The 20,590-nt window shown below is 40.7% G+C and overlaps 1 protein-coding gene and 1 pseudogene across 2 annotated transcripts in view; one reads left to right on the top strand and one right to left on the bottom strand.

Moving 5' to 3' along the window:
• Positions 1 to 3,077: 3,077 nt before the first annotated feature.
• Positions 3,078 to 20,590, top strand: part of CYB5B (cytochrome b5 type B) — a 33,587-nt gene continuing 16,074 nt past the window's right edge. Inside the window, exon 1 of one of the 2 annotated variants that reach the window (XM_008539213.2) lies at positions 3,078 to 3,826. In XM_008539213.2, coding sequence (XP_008537435.2) covers positions 3,665 to 3,826 — 162 coding nt within the window. In that variant the 5' untranslated portion in view covers positions 3,078 to 3,664. The remainder of the gene's footprint in view (positions 3,827 to 20,590) is intronic. The other variant, XM_008539214.2, reaches the window with a different exon arrangement.
• Positions 17,912 to 18,810, bottom strand: LOC103563765 (ER membrane protein complex subunit 3 pseudogene; annotated as a pseudogene).

Here is a 20,590-nt window from a genome sequence, read left to right on the forward strand (position 1 = left end):
AATAATTGGAAGGTACTATGGACAGCATGTTAGATAATTGTTTTGTGTGAATGTTATATTCCCTGAATTTGAAAATCCTAGTGGGGTTATGTAAGAGTATGTTCTTATTCTTAGAAGATACAGAATTATTTGGAGGTAAAGGGTCATGATGTCTGCAACTTATTCTGAAATTATTTAACATTATTAACAATTATAATAATAAATATATGGGAGAAATCAAATATGGAAAAATATTAACAAGTGGTGAATCTAAGTGAAAAGTATATGGGAGTTTATTGTATTATTCTTTCAACTTACCTATTTGAAATTCTAAAAAGAAATTTAAGTATTAATTAAAAAATACTTTACAGCTGGTGCCAAGGCCGAGTGGTTAAAGTTCCATGCACTCTGCTTCACCAGCCCGGGTTTGTGGGTTCGGATCCTGGGCATGGACCTGCTCCACTCATCAGCCATGCTGTGGAGGCATCCCACATACAAAGTAGAGAGAGATTGGCACAGATGGTAGCTCAGGGCTAATCTTCCTCAAGCAAAAAAAAAAAAAAGAGGAAGATTGGCAATGGATGTTAGCTCAGGGTGAATCTTTCTCTCTCACACACACAAAACACAACTTAATCTGATCCTAGTTCCACTTGCTGTTATGGGGGCACATTCAGTCTTAGTCATTTTTGGATGTGTTCCCCTCCTCCCCCACCACCCCAGAGGGAGTGCAAAACATTCAGGAAGAGCTCTCTAACCTTCAGTCCACACTGGTCACTTCCTGGAAGACGTGTTGCAGAGCTGACAGCCTCTGCACCGGGGCTGAAGTATGTGTGCTAGCTGGGAACCTTGGCATCGAGGGTCCCATCTCCCTGCATGCACCAAGTAGCCCCTCCCCTTTGAGGTCCCATCACCTGTCCAGGTCCCTTTCAGGAAGCTTGTGGGGTCCCTGCTACAGGAGGAATTCCAAACCACTTTCCTCTTCCCAGTCTCAGAGAACCCACTTTTGCTTTTGTGGTACTCCATATATATTTCTCCTACCCCTCCCTTTGCCAAGAGGTTCTTTCATGCTATCCTCCTAGGGTCTTTAAAAACACTATTGGACTCAGTTCCCTAGAGGTGGAGGTAGAGAAGGAAATGCTGCATAATTTTACAGATTCACTGTATGAGAGATAAAGACATATCTAACATGCTTCAAAAAAGAGTTCAGTGTTTCTCAAGGGTGTCCACAGACCACCTGCATCAGAGTCATCCAAAATGCTTGCTAAAAATGTTGATTCCTAGTTCTATATCCAGACCCACTGGACCTGAATCTCTGGAGGTGGGGCTGGGAATGTGCTTTTTTTTTTTTTTTTTTTTTGTAGCGTCTTAAAACAAGGTTTTATTATTTCTCAGGATTCTGTGGGTTGACTGGGTGGTTCTGCTGATTGAGACTGGACTCACGCATGTGTTTGCATTCAGCTGACAAGTTGATTAAGGGGTAGGCTCAGCTGAGACCGCTTAAATGGCTGGTGTTTAATCCCAGCCTTCACAGCATCATGATCTCGGGGTAGTGTTCTAAAATGGTGAAGATGGAAACTTCAAGGCCTCTTGAGGTCCAGACTTCATAACTTGCACAGTTTCACGTCTGCTACAATCTATTGGTCAAAGTAAGTAACAAGGCAAGCCAAGATTCAAGGGGAGGAAGAGACTCCATGTCTGGATGGGAGGGAAACTGCATTTTTAACATAGGCTCCTCAGGTGACTCACGCACATCATGTTAATCGTGAATTCTTCATTTAACAAATATGTGTTGAGAGCTGTGTCCCATTGCATTTGGTACAAATTGCATTTCTAGCACTTAAATAAATACATAAATAAATATACATAAATGTAAATGTTTTTGTTTCAGAGGACTTCTTTCTTGTGTTACCTTTCTATTCCCAGAGCCTATCACAGTACCTGTGGCACAGTAAATATCTCTGAAATGAATGCAAATATTTAGAGTTTGTGGAATATCCTAGGAATCATATGGGATTGCTCTCATAGCTCCAGTCTAATTAGGGAGGTAAGATAGAGAAAGCTAACATTTACAGATACAGGGGGTTTCCTGAAATAGTAATATGCTTAGGTACTATAAGGAGATGGAATCACTGGGGCTCAGAATGGTAGGTGAGTTTGTGAAAAAGGAAGGACCTGAGGAGGAGCTTGAAAGGTGAGTAGGCATTGGAAGGAAGAGGATATCTTAAGTGGGTGGACCCGGGATGACCACAGATGTGGGTTTGTGACCAGCAGGTGTAGGAGTCAGGGCTGGTGCACAAGGCTTATAAAAGGGAATGGTGGAAAATATTAGCGAAAGAACTTGGGTATGGATTATGGACAGTCTGGGGGAGTGACATGATGAAAATGACATTATACCATGACCAATCTGTCAGTTGTGATGGCAGTTAAAAATGGGTAGTTCACAATGCTGCACATTATCCAAACTTGGAATTCGAAGATGCTGGAACCTCTAGTCGGGGACAGTTGAAGGAAATTCTATTTTACAACATATACAAACGATAGTGTAGATATATCCTTATCACCAAAGAATTGCTTTAAAAATCAGATTCCTGGGGCCAGCCTGTTGGGGCAGCAGTGAAGTTCACACATTCTGCTTGGAGGCCTGGGGTTCACCAGTTCAGATCCCAGGTGTGGACCTATACACCGCTTATCAAGCCATGCTGTGGCAGGCGTCCCACATATAAAATAGAGGAAGATGGGCATGGATGTTAGCTCAGGGCCAATCTTCCTCAGCAAAAAGAGGAGGATTGGCAGCAGAAGTTAGCTCAGGCTAATCTTCCTCAAAAAAAAAAAAAAGAAAAAATCAGATTCTCTCCCCCAAGCTTTATTAAGATATAATTGACATTATATCAACAAAATCAGATTCTTACTAGTGACGGAAACTTGGAATGCTCCATATCCTACCTGCAATCTCTGTCCCAAGGCCTTAAGCCAGTGGCTCTGCCTTTCCTAACATGCGCTGTCATTTATGTATTGATTACTATGTGTCAAGCGCTCTGCAGATCCACTCTCTTATTTAAAGAGCCAAACTTCTCTGTAAGGTAGAGTTTATCATGCCCATCTTACTGGTGAGGAAACTGAGCCTTAGATGGACGCGATTCGCCAGGTCACAGCCTGGAGGCTGCAAAAGCAAGGACGTAAACCGGGGGCCGAAATACAGGCTGAGCAAGAGGGGCGGGAACAAGAGCTTCGCGTGACTCAGGAGGGATCCAAGGCGGAGGGGAAAACGGAGACTCGGCCCAGCTTCCAGGGCTCTGCAGGCGCGTACGCCCAGCAAACGGGAAACTTCTCCTGCGTGACACCTGTCAACACGTCTCCACTAGGCGCCTTTCCAAAATCACGGTATCTGATTGGCGAGACTGGAGGGGAGGGACAATCCTGATTGGTTAGTTAGAACTCGAACCAGGCCTACGCCCCGAGGATCGGGCGAGAAGTGGGCGGGGTTTAAAACGGAATCCCTCGTCTGATTAGAGGAAAGAAAATGGACCAGAAACTATTCGGACGCATGATTGGCTGTTGCCAGGAACCTGCCGACGGCCTTACGCGCCCTGGATACGGAAGCCGGGAGGGCTGAGTGCAAGGTCTACCTCAAGGAAGTTAGCGGAGGAAACTCGGATACCGGTGGAGAAGAGGTGTCTTAGGCCCAATGGCGGCTGTGGACGCAAGCGGCAGCAATGGGAAAGGGCAAGGGGTCGAGACCTCCGTGACCTATTACCGATTGGAGGAGGTGGCCAAGCGCAACTCCTCGAAGGAGATATGGCTGGTGATCCACGGGCGAGTCTACGATGTCACTCGCTTCCTTAACGAGGTGGGTGGCCCCTGGGAGCTGCAGGGGTGGGGAGTGGTCGCCCGGAAAGGCGGCTAGGGGTTTGTGCAGGAGGGAAATGGGGCGTGGCTAAGGGCGATGAGGCGTGCGAAATGGACCACGACCCTCCGAGGGGGTCCTATGCATGGGGACGCGGGGGAGGGTGGCTTGTATATGCATGCATTTCCAGCCAGCACCAGAATTGAGCGGTTTTGTGTATTATTTATCACGTGTTGAGCATTTACTGTGTGCTAGGCTAAACTCTGAACTCCAACCTATCATTATCTCCACTTTACAGAAAGAGAAACTGAGCCTCTGAGAGACCGAGGACTCTTAAGGTCACACATTTAACAGTCTAGAGCCATTCGAACCTGGGTCTGAAGGCCTCTACACCTGTGCTCTTTCCACTATGCCTTCTAAAGTAATACCATTTTCGATTTTTTATGAGAGGCTGAGATTCCCCCTCCTGCCCCCCAGTTATGCTGCCTTTGTTTTTTCCAATTTGAGTTGACCTTGAGGCCAGAAGGTCACGAGTTGACCTTTTTCGGGCCATTGACTCGATTCTGGCATCCTCTCAAATCTTCAAGCATGTTGCATTAGATCTCATTACCACGTTCTCCTTGAGGCCATGGTGCAACTGAGTGGTTTTTGTTTTTACTTAAGGAGGCAAGATAAGACGTTTAATTTGTTTAAAGTCACTTTTTTGAGGTGTGATTTACATACGGTAAGTTGTGCCCATTTAAAATGTACAGTTTGATGAGTTTTGACAAATGTATTCACCCATGTAATCACAACCCCAATTAGGAAAGGGCATTTCCACCCCTAAAAAGTTCCCTCTTCCTCCTTCACAGTCATTCCCACCACCACCAATCCCTGAGGCTTTGAGATATTTATGTATAGTACATATATATGTTACATGTATTTTTTGATGTGTATCATTTTAAGTAATAGATTAATAAACTTATGGTTAATTCCTTGAAAATTCTTGTGTAACATAACCTTATTGTAACTGAGAAAAAAGTTCACTTTTATTAGTTCTTTTTCTGAAGCAAAAACACTAGTAAAATATTTTTTCTATTTATTTGGGGCCTAGGGGAGAACTCTCTGTGTCCTGATTGATAAATCTATAAAATCTTTTAAAATGTAAAATTTCCAAAAAAGGGACATTGTTTGTAATAAATCTTCCTAGTGGCCAATAAGTTAACATCTTAGAATTTGTATAGCATTTTATGCTTTTAAAAGTGCTTTTCCAGTATTTCATCCTCAAAATAACTCATTGAGAGTGACTTGGATAGTAGTGATCCTTATTTTAACAGGTGTGCAAGAAACAGGTTCAGACAGATTTTGGTCATAGAGTTGGCTAGCGGCGGAGTCTGGTTTAGTTCTCTTGTCTACATAGCATTACTTCAGAATTCTAGCCTTAGCTGTGTTCTTTGGTGTATGCCTCATAATAAGTTTACATTTTGGGTTGTAGCATGTTAAAGCATAGTTCATAATGGGTAGGTGATATTTTTCGTTTGTGGCTTCATTTCCCCCTGGTTTCTTCCTGATTGATTCAGAGTAGGTAGTGAACTTAGAAGGAACACTCAGTGCTTGCAGTGGACGTTAATTCAGTCTTGAGTAGTGGTTGCTAACCTGGTTCACCACATGCTCATGGAGCTAGAGTGTGTCACAGGTGTGTCGAGGATGCCCTTGAAGCTTGAGCTGCAGATCTTTACCTGCACTTAGCCGTTCTTACTTACCTGTTTTGCACATAGTTTCGATCTCTGTTTTCCTGTTCATTCCAAGCCTATTCATTCACTTACTCATTCAAATATTTATCAAGTGTCTACTATGTGCCAGATACTGTTCTAGGTGCTGAGGATACAGCAGTGGACAGTTAAACATTTCTGTCCTCATGGAGATTATAATCTATGTGAAACAGACAGTAAGCAGAGTAAATAAAAAGTATGTTATGTTAAGTAGTGGTAAGTGCTAAGAAGAAAAATAAAGCAGAAAAGACAACTGTGGATGTGTATAGGGTGAGGGTATGAGGATCAGGGGTTGAAATTTTAGATATGATGGCCAGCGATGGCTTTATTAAGAAGATGACTAGAGTAGAGGCCAGAAGGGAGCTAAGGAAGGGCATTCCTGGCAGGGGGAACAAGTTCAAAGGCCTTGAGGTGGGAGCGTGTCTGGTGTGTTTGAGGAACAGTGAGGGAGGCCATAGTGGCTGGATAGTAGTAGATGAGGTCAGCATGACAGGGGAGGGCAGGTGAAGTACAGCTTTGCAGGTTTTAGGAAGGATTTTGACTTTTGTTCTGAGACGGAAAACCACACTGGAGTAGAAGAGTGACGTGACATGACTTAATGGTTTAATAGAATCACTCTGACCACACTTTTGAAAAGTGACTGAAGGAGGGCAAGGGCAGAATCCGTGAGCCCAGTTAGGGGCCTGCTGTAGTAATTCAGGCAAGAGGTGGTGGCTTGGACCAGCATGGTGGGAGTGGGGACAGTGAGAAGGGTCAGATTTTGAATGTGTTGTGATGGTAGAGCCCACAGGATTTAATAATGCAGTGGCTTTGAGAAGCGAGAGAGAAAAAGTCAGGAGGACACCAAGATTTTGGGCCTGCAGGTGTGGAAGAATAGCGTTGCCGTCAGGTGAGATGGAGGAGACTTACATCAGTTTTCATCGTTCTCTTTCCAGCCTGAAATCACTTTGGGGCTCCTCCTTAGAAAGGGCTTCCTAATTTGACTATCTTGCATCTGTAGGTTGCTTTTTTTTTTTTTTTGATTAATGAATATGATTAGAGTGTTATTCTGGAGTTTGAATGTGATAATTTAGAATTGGCAATATAATTGAATTATCTTTCCCCTACCAGATTAATTTTACATTTTTGCATCAGTGGTATTGGTTTAATTTATTGAAGTCATGCATGAAAACCCAAAACCTTGCAATAGTACATATCATTGTCTTTCCACTATTTAGTAGTTTAGAAAAATCACATAAAAATGTTTACAATATCTTATGCCATTGACTAGAAAATGTCAAAGTGCATCTCCCTTAGCAAGGGTAAGTATGATTTTTCTGAACCTTTGTTTCCATTAATATTCTTGCTTTCTTACTGTGTATCATAAATGACAAAAGTTTGGAAGCCCATTGTCTCATGTATAAATAACCATTTCTGAAAAGAGTGACTTAAAATAACACATTGTGATATTTTAAAACATTCTGTGTATTTTTTTAGTGACTGTTGGCTTAAGTGGAAATATTACTTTAGGACCTGCCTCACAGAGGGGATGGCATTTTAGTCATTCAACAAGCATTTAAGTGCTGACTATGTCAGGTGCTGTGGTGCTAGGCCCTGGTGGTGTATAAAAATAAGCATAGTCCTGCCCTTTTGAAGCTACCCTTTTAGGAGAGACAAAACAAGACAAAAACTGACAAATGTTAAATGGTGGTGCTTTCTATGAAGGAAACAAACAAGGAGTTGAGAAAGAAAAATGGCGGCAGGGGCAGATCTACTTTAGTAAGAATGATCTGGGAGAGCTTCTGTGAGAAGAGGACTTTTTTCTTTTTGGTGAGGAAGATTGTCCCTGAGCTTACATCTGTGCCTCTATTTTTTTTTCATAGATAATAGAATTTTTTCCTTAAAGATTGGCACCTGAGCTAACATCTGTTGCCATTCATCTTCTTTTTTTTGCCTCCTTCTTCCCAAAGGCCCCCCTGTACATAGTTGTATATTCTAGTTGTAGGACCTTCTGGTTGTGCTATGTGGGACACCGCCTCAGCATGGCTTGATGAGCGGTGTGTAGGTCTGCACCTGGGATCTGAACCCACGAACCCCAGGCCACCAAAGTGGAGCACACAAACTTAACCAGTATGCCACTGGGCCAGCCCCAAGAAGATGACTTTTAATTGAGCTGATGAGAAGAAACTAGCTTTGGAAAGACTAGAGAAAAGAGCATTCAAACAGCATTTTCAGAGTCAAGCAAAAATTTTGCACATTACTGGGACTGAAGGCAGCTGTGGCTATAGTGGACTGAAGGAACGACAAGAATGGCCAGAGGGCTTAGCAGGAGCCAGGACAGGCAAGGCTGGGTAGGTAGTACGGATTTGATCCTAAGTGTAAGGGAAAACTACAGAAGTCTTTTAAGATGGGACTGACATCGAAGCACATTACTTTTCAAGTAGATTATTTTGCTGAGGAGTCAAGAATAGGTTGGAGGGAAAAGCAATCAGAAGAGAAGAAAGTAAAACTCTTTCAATCCCAAGAATCTCTTTGAATCCTTCTACATCTTCCATGTATATACCAATATATGCAAATATGCACAGGAAGAGAATCATAATATTCCTTCATTGAATTATAGTATCTATTAATTGATTTGGTTTAATGGAAATAATAGTATTTATTGGATGTTTATTATTCTAAGTGCTTTACATGTAATTTCTCTTTCAACCCACTCTCTCAACAACCCATTTTAGAGAGAGAAAACTGAGGAGCATAGAAGTGCCTTTCACAGAGTCATAAAGCTAAATGGTGGTATAAGGTGGGGTTTGAATTCAGGCAATCTGATCCTGTAGTCTATGCCCATTACATTAGGATTTGCCTCAGTTTTTTTCATGGCTGCAGAGTATAGAATTACATCTGTCTTACAGCCACTTTCTTTCACATTTTAGATATAATTTGGAAGCACTAGGAATGTGTTGTTGGAAAGTTAGAACAGGTGCCTTTTTTCCTGGAACCCAGGTAGTTTTTTCGTTTTTTGAATAGGTTGTATGGGTATACCGGCAAAAGCTTTCTTCCCATCTGCCCAGTGCTCCTGCCTCCCAAAGTTAACTGCTCTTGTTTGGGTATCCGTCCAGAGTTTTGTTTTGCATATACAAGCAAAAGTGAATGTAGTCCCTTCCACTCTTGATCCGTGCCTTGCTTTTTTCACTTAACTCTGTATCTCAGGAGTCTTTCCATATCCATACCCAGAACACTTCCTTCTTCATGGAATTTGTTGTATCGATCATAGTCTATTTAAGCAGTCTCCTATTGATAAACATTTGGATTGTTAGTAATTAGTTTGCTCTCTAGGGTTTTTTTTCCCCTTAAGTCAACTCTGTTGAGATCTAATGTACCTATAATAAAATGTAAAGATTTTATATGTAGAGTTCAGTGAGTTTTGACAAATGTCTCACCTGTGTAAGCACCATCACAATCAACATATAGAACATTTCTACCACCTCCGTCCTCATGCAACCGTTGATTTGGTTTCTAACACCATAGGACAGTATGTACTCTTGTGTCTAGCATCTTTCGCTTAACATATCTGTGAGATACATCTGTGTTTTTTTTCTGTGTATCAGCAATTTATTCCTACTTAGTGCTTTTTATTTGATTTAATGACTGTACTAAAATGGATCTATTCCCCTGTTGATTAAGATTTGAGTTTCCATTTTTTGGCTATTATGAATAAAGCTGCTTCAAACTTTCACGTACAGATCTTTGTGTGGACGTATGTTTCATTCCTCTTGGACAAATACCTAGGAGTGAGATTGCTGATTCGTATGTTTCTTTAACTTTTTAAGCAACTGTCAGACTTTTCCCCAAGCTGTCTACATCATTTTACACTCCCATTAGCAATGCATGAATTTTCCAGTTTCTTCACATCCTCATTGACACATGGTGTTTGTCAGTCATTTTACTTTCAGCCATTCTGATGAGTATGTACTGGTATATAATTGTGGTTTTAACTTGTATTTCCCTGATGACTAATGATGTTGAGTATCTTCATGGGCTAGTTGGCCATTTGTGTGTCTTTTTGTAAGATGTCTGTTTAATCTTGCCCATTTTTAATCGGGTTGTTTTCTTGTTATTGACTTGAAAGCATTCTTTATATATTCTGGATGCAGGTCCTTTCAGACATATGTATTGCGAATATTTTCTCCCAGTCTGTATTTTGTCTTTTCATTTTCTTAACAGTGTCTTTTGCAGAGAATTTTGGTGATGTATATATGAAATATAATTCTAATGGCTAGGTGCTGACTTTGGGGTTCAAGTCTCTGGTTCAGTTTCTTACTTTACCACTTAATAATTGTGTAATCTTGGGCAAATAAGCTCTGTAAAAGCCTTTTCCCATCTGTGGAATGGAGATAATAGTACCTACTCCACAGGGTTGTTGTGACAATTTAGATAATGCACATAAAGACTTACCATGGAACCTGGCATTAAGAGCTCAATAAGTGTTAGTGGTTATGTTTATTAATGGTAGAAAATTGAATTATATTGTTTCCTGCAGCATCTTTTGAGTGTTTACTGAGTGGCAGGTGCTCTGAAGATTTAAAAGTTGAATTCGATGCCTTGGATTTGCAGGAAGGATAAGATCTTTGCACAAGTAATTATTGTGCAAGGTAGAGTGGTCCTGCCTTAAGGAAGACTGGGAATGCAGGCTTTATTTAGTGAACCCCTAGGGTACCCCCGAAAGCTTCAGAGTTTGACTAATAACAATTCTTACTGGATTTCTCCAAGGCTAGTCAAAAGAAAGTGCAATTTGATCATTATTTAGCTTGTAGAATTAACACATCTGTAGAAGGAATGCTTTCTTTCCTTGAGCAGTCCCAAGTGGTTAGTCCTAGAGAAGGCTAGAAATAAGATGAGGCAAAATTTAACCTCCATCACTGTCCAGGTTAAGATGCCCTGATCAACAAATCAACTTGCATTTATTCATTTTGCATGTGGGCATGGATGCTGACATACGTGCTAGAGAGAGAGAGAAGGCAGGTGGGAGGGAAGGAGGGCAGTGTGAGTGCTCCCTATACGTCACTATGTTGCAGGTGTCATGCTGTGTTCTGGATGAGACAACCATGGTCCCTGTTCTTATGGAGCTTAGAGTCTAGTATGGGAAAAAAAACATAAGATCAATAATTGCAGTTATGATTTATACCATGAGGGTGCCGAAGGAGTTGTGAGAATCTATAGCAGTGGGACCTAATCTGGTGGGGGTAAGGGTGTCTATCTGATCTTGTGGGGATAAGTTATGTTTGGATCTGCAGACCTGAAATTCAGACCCTGGGAAATAGTGACTGCCAAGGTTACCCTCTCTGGCAGCCATCAAATTCCTCTCCTAGGTGACACCCCTGCCTCACTGGGCTCTTTCTAATCCAAATGCTAACGCACCATTTCCTCCTGTTCTCCACTCATGTCTCTTATCTTTCTCTGCCCTGTCAGACTGTTTCTTAGGAAGTGGTTTTTATCCTTTCTGAAATTTTACCCTCCATATCTTGTTTTGATGAGGTATTCTGCTAATCTCTTTGGCTAGAGGTCTCTCTTTTCATCACCCGGCCTAATTTTGCAGCTTCCGCAATCGTACTTAATGTTTCTAGATTTCATTTTCCAAGTCAGGTGGTCTTTAGCGTATCCTCTTGTTAGTTGTATTACATCAGTATGGAATTTCCAGTCACAGAGAATTTGTGTAATTTTTTCCCAACAAGATTTTTATTCTGTAACTGTTTGTTGTTCTTCACGTCCTCCTCCTTTCTGCCCATCTGTCCCCTATCCTTTCCAGAGAATTAGTAATCTGGAAGTATTATTTTCTGTTAGTAATTTGTCCTCTTTCTTTTCTATATTGAAACATGAATTTCCTGTCCTCTTTTCAATGATACTTAGTAAAGTAGATGACCTTAAGGAAAAGCCAGAAGGCTTCCCCTGCTGCCTACCACCTGTTCTTTGGATAGTTGAACTGACTAAAATCTTTCACAAGAGGACATTACAAAATTCCCTTTGTATCTGTAAAGCCTTTCACTTGATTATTGCTGGACTGAGGTAGAAATGAATCAAACATAGTCATGGTTTCATTTCTTTTGAAAGTTTATGATCTTGATTGCAGTATAGTTTATTTGAAACATTTTACTTGTAATATTGTGTAATTGCTTACATAATATAAACTGAGACAAGGTCCATTAGTCTTAAAACAGAAAGGCTTAAAAGAATCTTTTTTGCAAATTCATATGAGATGTAAAAGCAAAGCAGGTCCTAGAAAAAATGGAAAATAAGCACTGCCTTGTGTTAGGTTTACTTAATAAAAATAGGGAGAAATTTGTGATTGCCCAGATTTGAATAGTGTAGGCAACCAATCTAGATTAATAAGGGTAACCCCCAAACTGCTTTGATCTTACTTGTTGTGTTTTGCTGTGATTCAAATAAAAGTATATTTTTTGGCTTCTATTGCTTATAGTTATGTAAACCTAGCTTTATTCTTTTTTTATGGTGGTAAAATATATATAACATAAAATCTGCTATTTTAACCGTTTTTAACTGTAGAATTCAGTGACATTAATTGCATTTACACTGTTGTGCAAGCAGTACTGCTGTTTGTAAAACTTTTCCATCACCCCACACAGAAGCTCTGTAATCACTAGGCAGTAACTCCCTCGTCATCGCTCTTCCCAAGCCTCTGGTAACCTCTCACCTACTATGTGTCTCTATGAATTTGCCTATTCTAGGTACATCGTGTAAGTGGAGTCATACGCTATTTGTCCTTTTGTGTCTGGCTTCTTTCACTTAGTATAATGTTTTGGATTTTTATTTTATTTTTTTAAGATTTTATTTTTTCCTTTTTCTCCCCAAAGCCCCTCTGGTACATAGTTGTGTATTCTTAGTTGTGGGTCCATCTAGTTGTGGTATGTGGGACGCTGCCTCAGCGTGGTTTGATGAGCAGTGCCATGTCGGCTCCCAGGATTCGAACCAACGAAACACTGGGCCGCCTGCAGCGGAGCGCGCGAACTTAACCACTCGGCCACGGGGCCAGCCCCTTTTATTTTATTTTTTTATTGTGGTAAAATATACATAAAATTTAATATTTTAACATTTTTAAGTATACAGTTCAGTGGCATTCAGTACATACACGTTGTTTTGTGACCATTACCACCATCCATCTCCATAACTTTTTCATTATCCCAAACTGGAACTCCGTACCCCTTAAACTACAACTGCCCCTTGCCCCCTCCTCCCAGCCCCTGGTAATCACTGTTCTGCTTTCTGTCTATGAGTTTGACTGTTCTCCGTACCACATAGAAATAGAATCATAATATTTGTCCTTTTGTATCTGGCTCATTTCACTTAGTATCATGTCTTCACAGTTCATCCACGGTGTAGCATGTATCGGAATTTCATTCCTTTTAAGGGTTGAATAATATTCCATTATATGTATACACCACATTTTGTTTGTCCATTCATCAGTGGTCATTTGGGTTGTGTCTACCTTTCGGCCATTGTGAACAGTGCTGCAGTGAACACTGGCATACAAGTATCTGAGTCGTTGTTTTAGTTCATTTGGGTATATGTAGGAGTGGAGTTGCTGGGTCATATGGTAGTTCTGTGAAGAACCTTTTTGAAGAACCTCCAGACTTTTCCATAGCAACTGCAATCTTTTACATTCCCACCAGCAATGAATGAGGGTTCCAGTTTCTTCAAGTTGTCTCCAACACTTCTTTTTCTTTTTTTTTTTTCATTATAGTCATCCTAGCAGGTGTAAAGTGGTATCTCATTGTGGTTAGATTTGCGTTTCCCTAATAACTAATGATGTTGAGCATCTTTTCCTGTGCTTATTGGTCCTCTGTGTATCTTCTTTGGAGAAATGTCTGTTCAAGCTCTTTGCCCATTTTTTTTTTAAACGTTTTATTTTATTTTATTTTTTCTCCCAAAGCACCCTAGTACGTAGTTATGTATTTTTAGTTGTGGGTCCTTCCAGTTGTGCTATGTGGGATGCTCCCTTAGCATGGCTTGATGATCAGTGCCATGTCTGCGCCCAGGATTCAAACCGGCAAAACCCTGGGCCGCCAAAGCGGAGCGCGTGAACTTAACCACTCACCCACAGGGCCGCCGGCCCCACTTTGCCCCTTTTTAAATTGACAAAGTTTGTCTTTTTGTTGTTAAGTTGGATTTCTTTATATATTCTGGATATTAGTCCTTTATTTGATGTATGATTTGCAAATATTTTCTCCCATTGTGTAGGTTGTTTTTTCACTTTTTGTCCTTTGATGTACAAAAGTTTTTAATTTTTATGGTTTTTTTAGTTTTATAGTTTTTAATTTTAAGTCCCTCCTTATCAGTAATTACTTTAAATGTAAATAGATTAAACTCTCCAATCAAAAGACAGAGCTTGGCAGAATGGATAAAAAGACATGATCTAACTCTATGCTGTCTACAGGAGACTCGCTTTAGATCCAAAGACGCTAATAGGCTGACAGTGAAAGGATGGAAAAATCTGTTTCATGCAAGTAGCAACCAAAAGAGACCAGCGGTGGCCATACTAATAGCATACGAGAGAGACTTTAAATCAAAAAAACAGTTTTTAGGGGTGAGCCCCATAAGATAGTGGTTAAAGTTCCACATGCTCCATTTTGGCAACCTGAGTTTGTGGGTTTGGATCCCGGGCGTGGACCTGCACTGCTTGTCAGCCATGCTATGGCAGTGACCCATATATAAAGTGGAAGAAGATTAACTCAGGGCTAATCTTCCTCAGCAAAAAACAAAGGTTTTTAATGGGCATAGCGTTTCAGATTTGCAAGGTGAAAAGAGTTCTGGAGATGGATGGTACTGGTAGTTGCACTGTTTTACATTCCCACCAGGAGTGCACAAGGGTTCCAATATACCCTCATCCTCGTCAACACTTTCTCCCCCCGATAATAGATAGCTTGATACGTATGAGATCACATTTCATTGTGGTTTTGATTTGCATTTCCCCAGTGACTACTGATGTTGAGCAGCCTTTCATATGCTTTTTGACCACTTGTGTATCATTTTCAGAGAAATGTCTATTTACGTCCTTTCCCCTTTTTTTTTTTTTTGAGGAAGATTAGCCCTGAGCTAACTACTGCCAGTCCTCTTCTTTTTGCTGAGGAAGCCTGGCCCTGAGCTAACATCCATGCCCATCTTCCTCTACTTTATATGTGGGACCCCCTACCACAGCATGGTGTACCAAGCGGTGTCATGTCGGCACCCAGGATCCGAACCGGCGAACCCCGGGCCACCAAGAAAAGGAACATGCGAACTTAACCGCTGCACCACTGGGCCAGCCCCCTTTGCCCATTTTTTAATCAGGGTATTTGATGGTGGTTGAATTTTAGGAGTTCTTTACATATTCTACCTAATTAACCCTTTATGATTTACGTATCTTTTCTCTTTTTCCATAGGTTGTCTTGTCACTCTCTTGATTGTGTCCTTTGATGCATAAAAGTTTTTAAGTTTGATGTAGTCTCATTTGTCAATTTGGCTTTTGTTGCTTGTGCTTTTGGTGTCATATCCAAGAAAGCATTATCAAACCCAATGTCATAAAGCTTTTATCCTGTTATTTTCTTCTAGGAGTTTTATAGTTTTGGGTTTTACCTTTAGATCTTTAATGCATTTTGCATTGATTTTTGTTTAAGGTGTAAGATAAGGGTCCATCTTCACTATTTTGCATGCAGATACTCAGTTTTCCTGGCCCCATTTGTTGAAGAGATTGTCCTTTCCCTATTGACTGCTCCTGGCACCCTTCTTGAAGATCATTTGACTGTATACTTGAGGGTAGTTGTGTGTGTGATATTTTGGAACTGATTTTCCCACTGATTGTGTACTCCTGAGATTTAGCTTTATGGTGTCAATCTAGTAAGTGAACACATTTGGATAACTACCGTGTGAAACCTTATAGTACCCTGGAACCTCTCCTTGAACCCCCTCCCAAATCACTGCTTTCTTCTTCATCACCAGTGGGACCCACTCTGTTTCAATATCGTTTATTTCTGCTCTTATTTTTATTATTTCCCTCCTTCTACTGACTCTGGGCTTTGTTTGTTCTTCTTTTTCTAGTTCTGTTAGGTGTCGTTTGAGGTTGCTTACGTGAGCTTTTTCTTGTTTAGTGAGGTGAGCCTGTATTGCGATGAATTTCCCTCTTAGGACTGCTTTTGCTGCATCCCAAATGATTTGGTATGTCGTGTTCTCATTTTCATTTGTCTCCAGATAATATTTGATTTCTTCTTTAATTTCCTCAATGATCCATTGTTTGTTGAGAAGCGTGTTGTTTAGTCTCCACATTTTTGCACCTTTCTCTGCTTTTTTCTTGTAGTTGATTTCTAGTTTAATAGCGTTATGATCAGAAAAGATGCTTGATATTATTTCAACTCTCTTGTATTTATTGATGTTTGCTTTGGTTCCCAAAATATGGTCAATCCTTGAGAATGTTCCATGTGCACTTGAGAAGAATGTGTAACCTGCTGTTTTTGGATGAAGTGTTCTATATATATCTATTAAGTCCATCTGGTCTAATTTTTCATTTAGTGGGACCCACTCTGTTGACTTTAACACTATAGGTTTGTTTTGCCTGTTTTTGAACTTTTTACAAATAAAAATGTCACAGTATATATTGTTTAATGTCTGGTGTCTTTTGTTCAATACGTATGTTATATTCTTTTGTGTTGTGCATGTTGCAGTGGTTCATTGTTTTTCATGGCTGATTACGATTCCATTGTATGATTATACCTCAGTTTATTCATATTCTACTTATGGACGTTGGGTTGTTTAAAGTTCAGGGTTGTAATAAATAATGCTACTATACTCATTTGAATGTGGGTATGTATATATAAGTTCATATATCTGTGCACGTTTCTCTCGGGTGTGAACTTAGGAAATTTGATTTGATTTTTTTTTTATAAGGAAGATTTGCTCTGAGCTACCACCATCTGTGCCAGTCTTCCTCTACTTTGTGTGTGGGATGCCCCCATAGCATGGCTGATGAGCAGGTCCTCACCTGGGATCTGAACCTGTGAATCCTGGGCCACCGAAGTGGAGCGTGCGGAACTTTAACCACTTGGCCATGGGGCTGGCCCCTGATTTGATTTTTTTAATTTAAATTTTTGTTGAGATAATGATAGATTATATGCAGTTGTAAAAAATAATAGAACTCTTGTAACTTTCCCCCCTTTTCCTCCAAAAGTAATATTTTACAAAACTGTAGTGCCATATCACAACCAGGATATTGACATTGATAGAATCCACAGATCTTACTCTGACTTCCCCAGTTTTACTTCCATACAACTGATTTGTCTTTTAAAGAGAAAACAGGATAGTTTAATTGGTAGAGTCAAGAGTCATTTGTTCTGGACTACAGTACTCAACATGCAAATCAACGTTTACCTCTTGCTACAGAAATTGGCACTTTCCTGGGACATTTGATCCAGACAGAATTATTTCTGGGCAGCCTTTATCTATGTACCTGCCAGCAAGTGCTCTCTCTCCCTTCTTATAGCAATATGTAAAACTTTCTTATTTAGAATAACTGTGTCTTCGAGTTCAACTGAGTGGCCATATACAGTACAGAACCATTGATTTTTCGGTGGATTTGATGTATTCTGGACTCCAGATCAAGAATATCCCATTATTTAACCTATCTGTGATCATCTTGAAGGCGCTTGAGAATCCAGCAGTGTCTCAGGGTCACCATTTTCCCTGGACAGTATTACGAGTTATAGGCGGTTTGCTAAGTCTGTCCTGGCCCTTAGTATTCCCTTTGAAAAAGAGTTTATTCGAGTAAAGTTTTGACACATTTGCTCTTTATATCATTTTGTAGGCTCAAAATGAACAATATAGGGAGATTTGTTTTGTTCATACATAGTTTCTAAATTTTCAGTAATGAAATTTCTTATTTTGTAAAGGAAGTTATTAAAATACTACCACATAAATTAAATGTAAAAATACAGAGTATTTGGATTCCAAGGAAACAGGAGTTTACTGTGGTTTAGAAGTCAGGCTGATTGTACATGATAATTAGTTATAACTGGCAATGATTTTTCCAAAGATTGAATTTTTGCTACGTTTTTGTCTACTATCACTAGCTTGAGTTTTTTCCTTTCTCTGCCTTTCGTTTCTACAGTCACCAGCAGGAAATTTTAAAACATTTTTGAAATAGCTCTTTCCCTGTAAATCACCTGGCACGTAGTCCTCATTTCCTCTAGTTTCAAACATAAAGGGGAACCTGGCTCAGGCAAGAGTGATCCTTCCCCCCCCCCCCCCACCAGCTCATGCATTGTCCTTTTTATTCTGAGAGGCTCCTGCTCAGAAGAATGTTACAAGGTTAAAGGCTCCTTTGAGTTCCTGACAGACTAATCCCTGTTTGGTCTTCAAAAAATAGACGTCTGTAAGTCCTTTTTGAACATGCCTTCAAAGTGGAGGGCTTTGGCCATGAGCTCTTCTTTGACATCATCTGTTGCCCACTGGTGATCTCTTAGCTCCAAAACTTGCCCCATTGTCTTGAAAGCTTTGTTGGTGTCTGCAGGCATGGCCATGGCTGCTCCAGTCATCTATGCCTGCATCATTCCCAGAATCAGAGAGTAAATGCTCTGAAGCCCAAATGCATAGCAGAAGTACTAGGATGTAGAACTCACTAGGATGCAGCTAATGTGAGTAGTTTGATTCCTTGTTGTATCAGAGGCTTAAAACAGGGTCATTGGAAATAGGACTTTGGTTGTGACAAAGCCCGAGAATATCGTGTTGATCTATCCACCAATAAGAATCATAGGGAGGAAGATTGGTACACTCCCTTTTATCATGTCAGTGAGCATAGTGGGATCAGTCATAGGAGAAGTTCGTACTATTTTTGCTTCATTTTTTTTTGAAAAATCTATCCTCTGGGTTGTTGAAGCAATATTTTCATGTCAAGAAGGACTATTTGGGAATATAATTTGCATTTTCCCTGAGGACTATGCTTCAAATTAAGACTTAACTGTCAGATACCTGCTCCCGGGTGAGCTTCTTGTCACTCTGCAGCACTGTGGACCACAGTGGTGGCTCATACCTGCAAAGAAGTGATGATAAAGATGGGCAAAACCACCCAGAGGCTCCTGCTGGAGTCGAGCACAGCTCCCAACATCTTTCTGAGAGCCAGCCTGGCCAAGGTGGCAGGGTTTCTCCTCCGTGGGGTTCTGGGGCTCGTCTTCGGATTCTTCTCAGGGCATTCTTCTGCCCCTCAGCTTGGGCATTATCTTGGCCCAGGACTGGCCTGGGCTCTGCTGTGGCCTCAGGCCTAGTGCACTGCCTGCAGCTGGGCTGCCATTTGATTCTAAATAGTATCTGAAGTTTATAGAGTTCTAAAATAGAAACTAAGGATGCCTGACATCTTTTTGCTTGTTCTCAACCATCTATCTTAAGACTGCATTTTGGAATAAGAATTACTAAACCTAGGGGGTTTTTCCACCACTCTGACCCTCCTTGCCTCCATGAAAAAAACTAGACGATAAAACAGAATATACTGTATGAATTCACTTTCATAAAAAACACCAAAACTTTTATTTATCACTGCTTAATACATGAAAATGGCTAGCCCTGGTGGTCTAGTAGTTAAGATTTGGCGCTCTCACCATTTCAGCCCAGGTTTGTTTCTGGTTAGGGAACCACACCGCCTGTCTGTCAGTTGTCATACTGTGGTGGCTAGGTGTTGCTGTGATGCTGAACGCTATGCCACTGGTATTTCAAATACCAGCAGGGTCACCCGTGGTGGACAGGTTTCAGCAGAACTTGCAGACTAGCCAGACTAGGAAGGACATGGCCACCTTCTTCCAAAAAAATTGGCCATGGAAACCCTTTGTATAGGGGCTGGTCGGGTGGCACAGCGGTTAAGTTCACACATTCTTTTTTGGCAGCCGGGGGTTTGCTGGTTTGGATCCCGGGTGCAGACATGGTACCGCTTGGCAAGCCATGCTGTGGTAGGCATCCCACATAGAAAGTGGAGGAAGATGGGCATGGATGTTAGCTCAGGGCCAGTCTTCCTCAGAAAACAGAGGAGGATTGGCAGTGGATGTTAGCTCAGGGCTAATCTTCCTCAAAAAAAAAAAGAAACCCTGTGAATAGCAGTGGAGTGTTGTCTCCTATAGTGCGAGAAAGTGAGAGAGTGGCACAAAAAGACTGGGCAGGTAGGGTTCCGCTCTGCTGTACACAGGATTGCTAGGAGTCTGAATGGACTCAATGGCACTGCAAACGAAAGTACATTAACATAGTAAATACTCAGTAAAAATTGCAGCATAATGATTGAAATGATTGAATGTACAGGAAAAACAATGGAGTTTCACGCACCAAAATGTTAATTAACTGTACTTATTTCTGTTATGCAACTAGAGTTGATTCTTTATTCTTGTTTTTTCCAAATTCAGTGGAAAAAAATAGGCATTTTTAAATGTTTCATTTTCTCTTATTTACAAGTGGTGAGAGATTGATGACAATGAAAATACTTTGTAGTTGTGGAAAGAGTTGTGTAGAAAGTTATAAGTTCAGCCATTCCCTGAAATATCTCATGCTGCTAAGAAATTCTGTTATTCCTTTACTCTGAAAGGCAACATAATAGTTGCTGTGTGTCACACGGAAAAAATATCTTCTATAGTTTAGATACATAAAGCAAATTGGGACACAATTCCCAAACTAATGGCTTACTACACCTGAGCGCGTTCCGATGTACTGACAGATGAGCGGGGCTATCTTACTCTTGCTTTGAAACAGCATGCTTGAATACTGGGATAGGAGACCCATTTATTGGGTGGAGACCTTTTAGGAGACAAAAATAGAAGTCATCCTTATCCTCAGGAGCTCATAGGCAAGTGACTGACAGGGAGGTTACATTTAGAGTGTTTGTGCTTCAGCTGAGTTTGGCTTTAAAATAGGGATGAAAATATTATTCCTGCTTAAAAGCATTACTTGATGTTTCAGAAAATGACTTCAAATAAGTTTACATATGTCAAGTAACGTAAGTTCTAAATTTACTAGTTATAAGTAAATG

The sequence above is a fragment of the Equus przewalskii genome, chromosome 3 (assembly GCF_037783145.1).
Source record: "Equus przewalskii isolate Varuska chromosome 3, EquPr2, whole genome shotgun sequence".
Classification (NCBI taxonomy): Eukaryota; Metazoa; Chordata; class Mammalia; order Perissodactyla; family Equidae; genus Equus; species Equus przewalskii.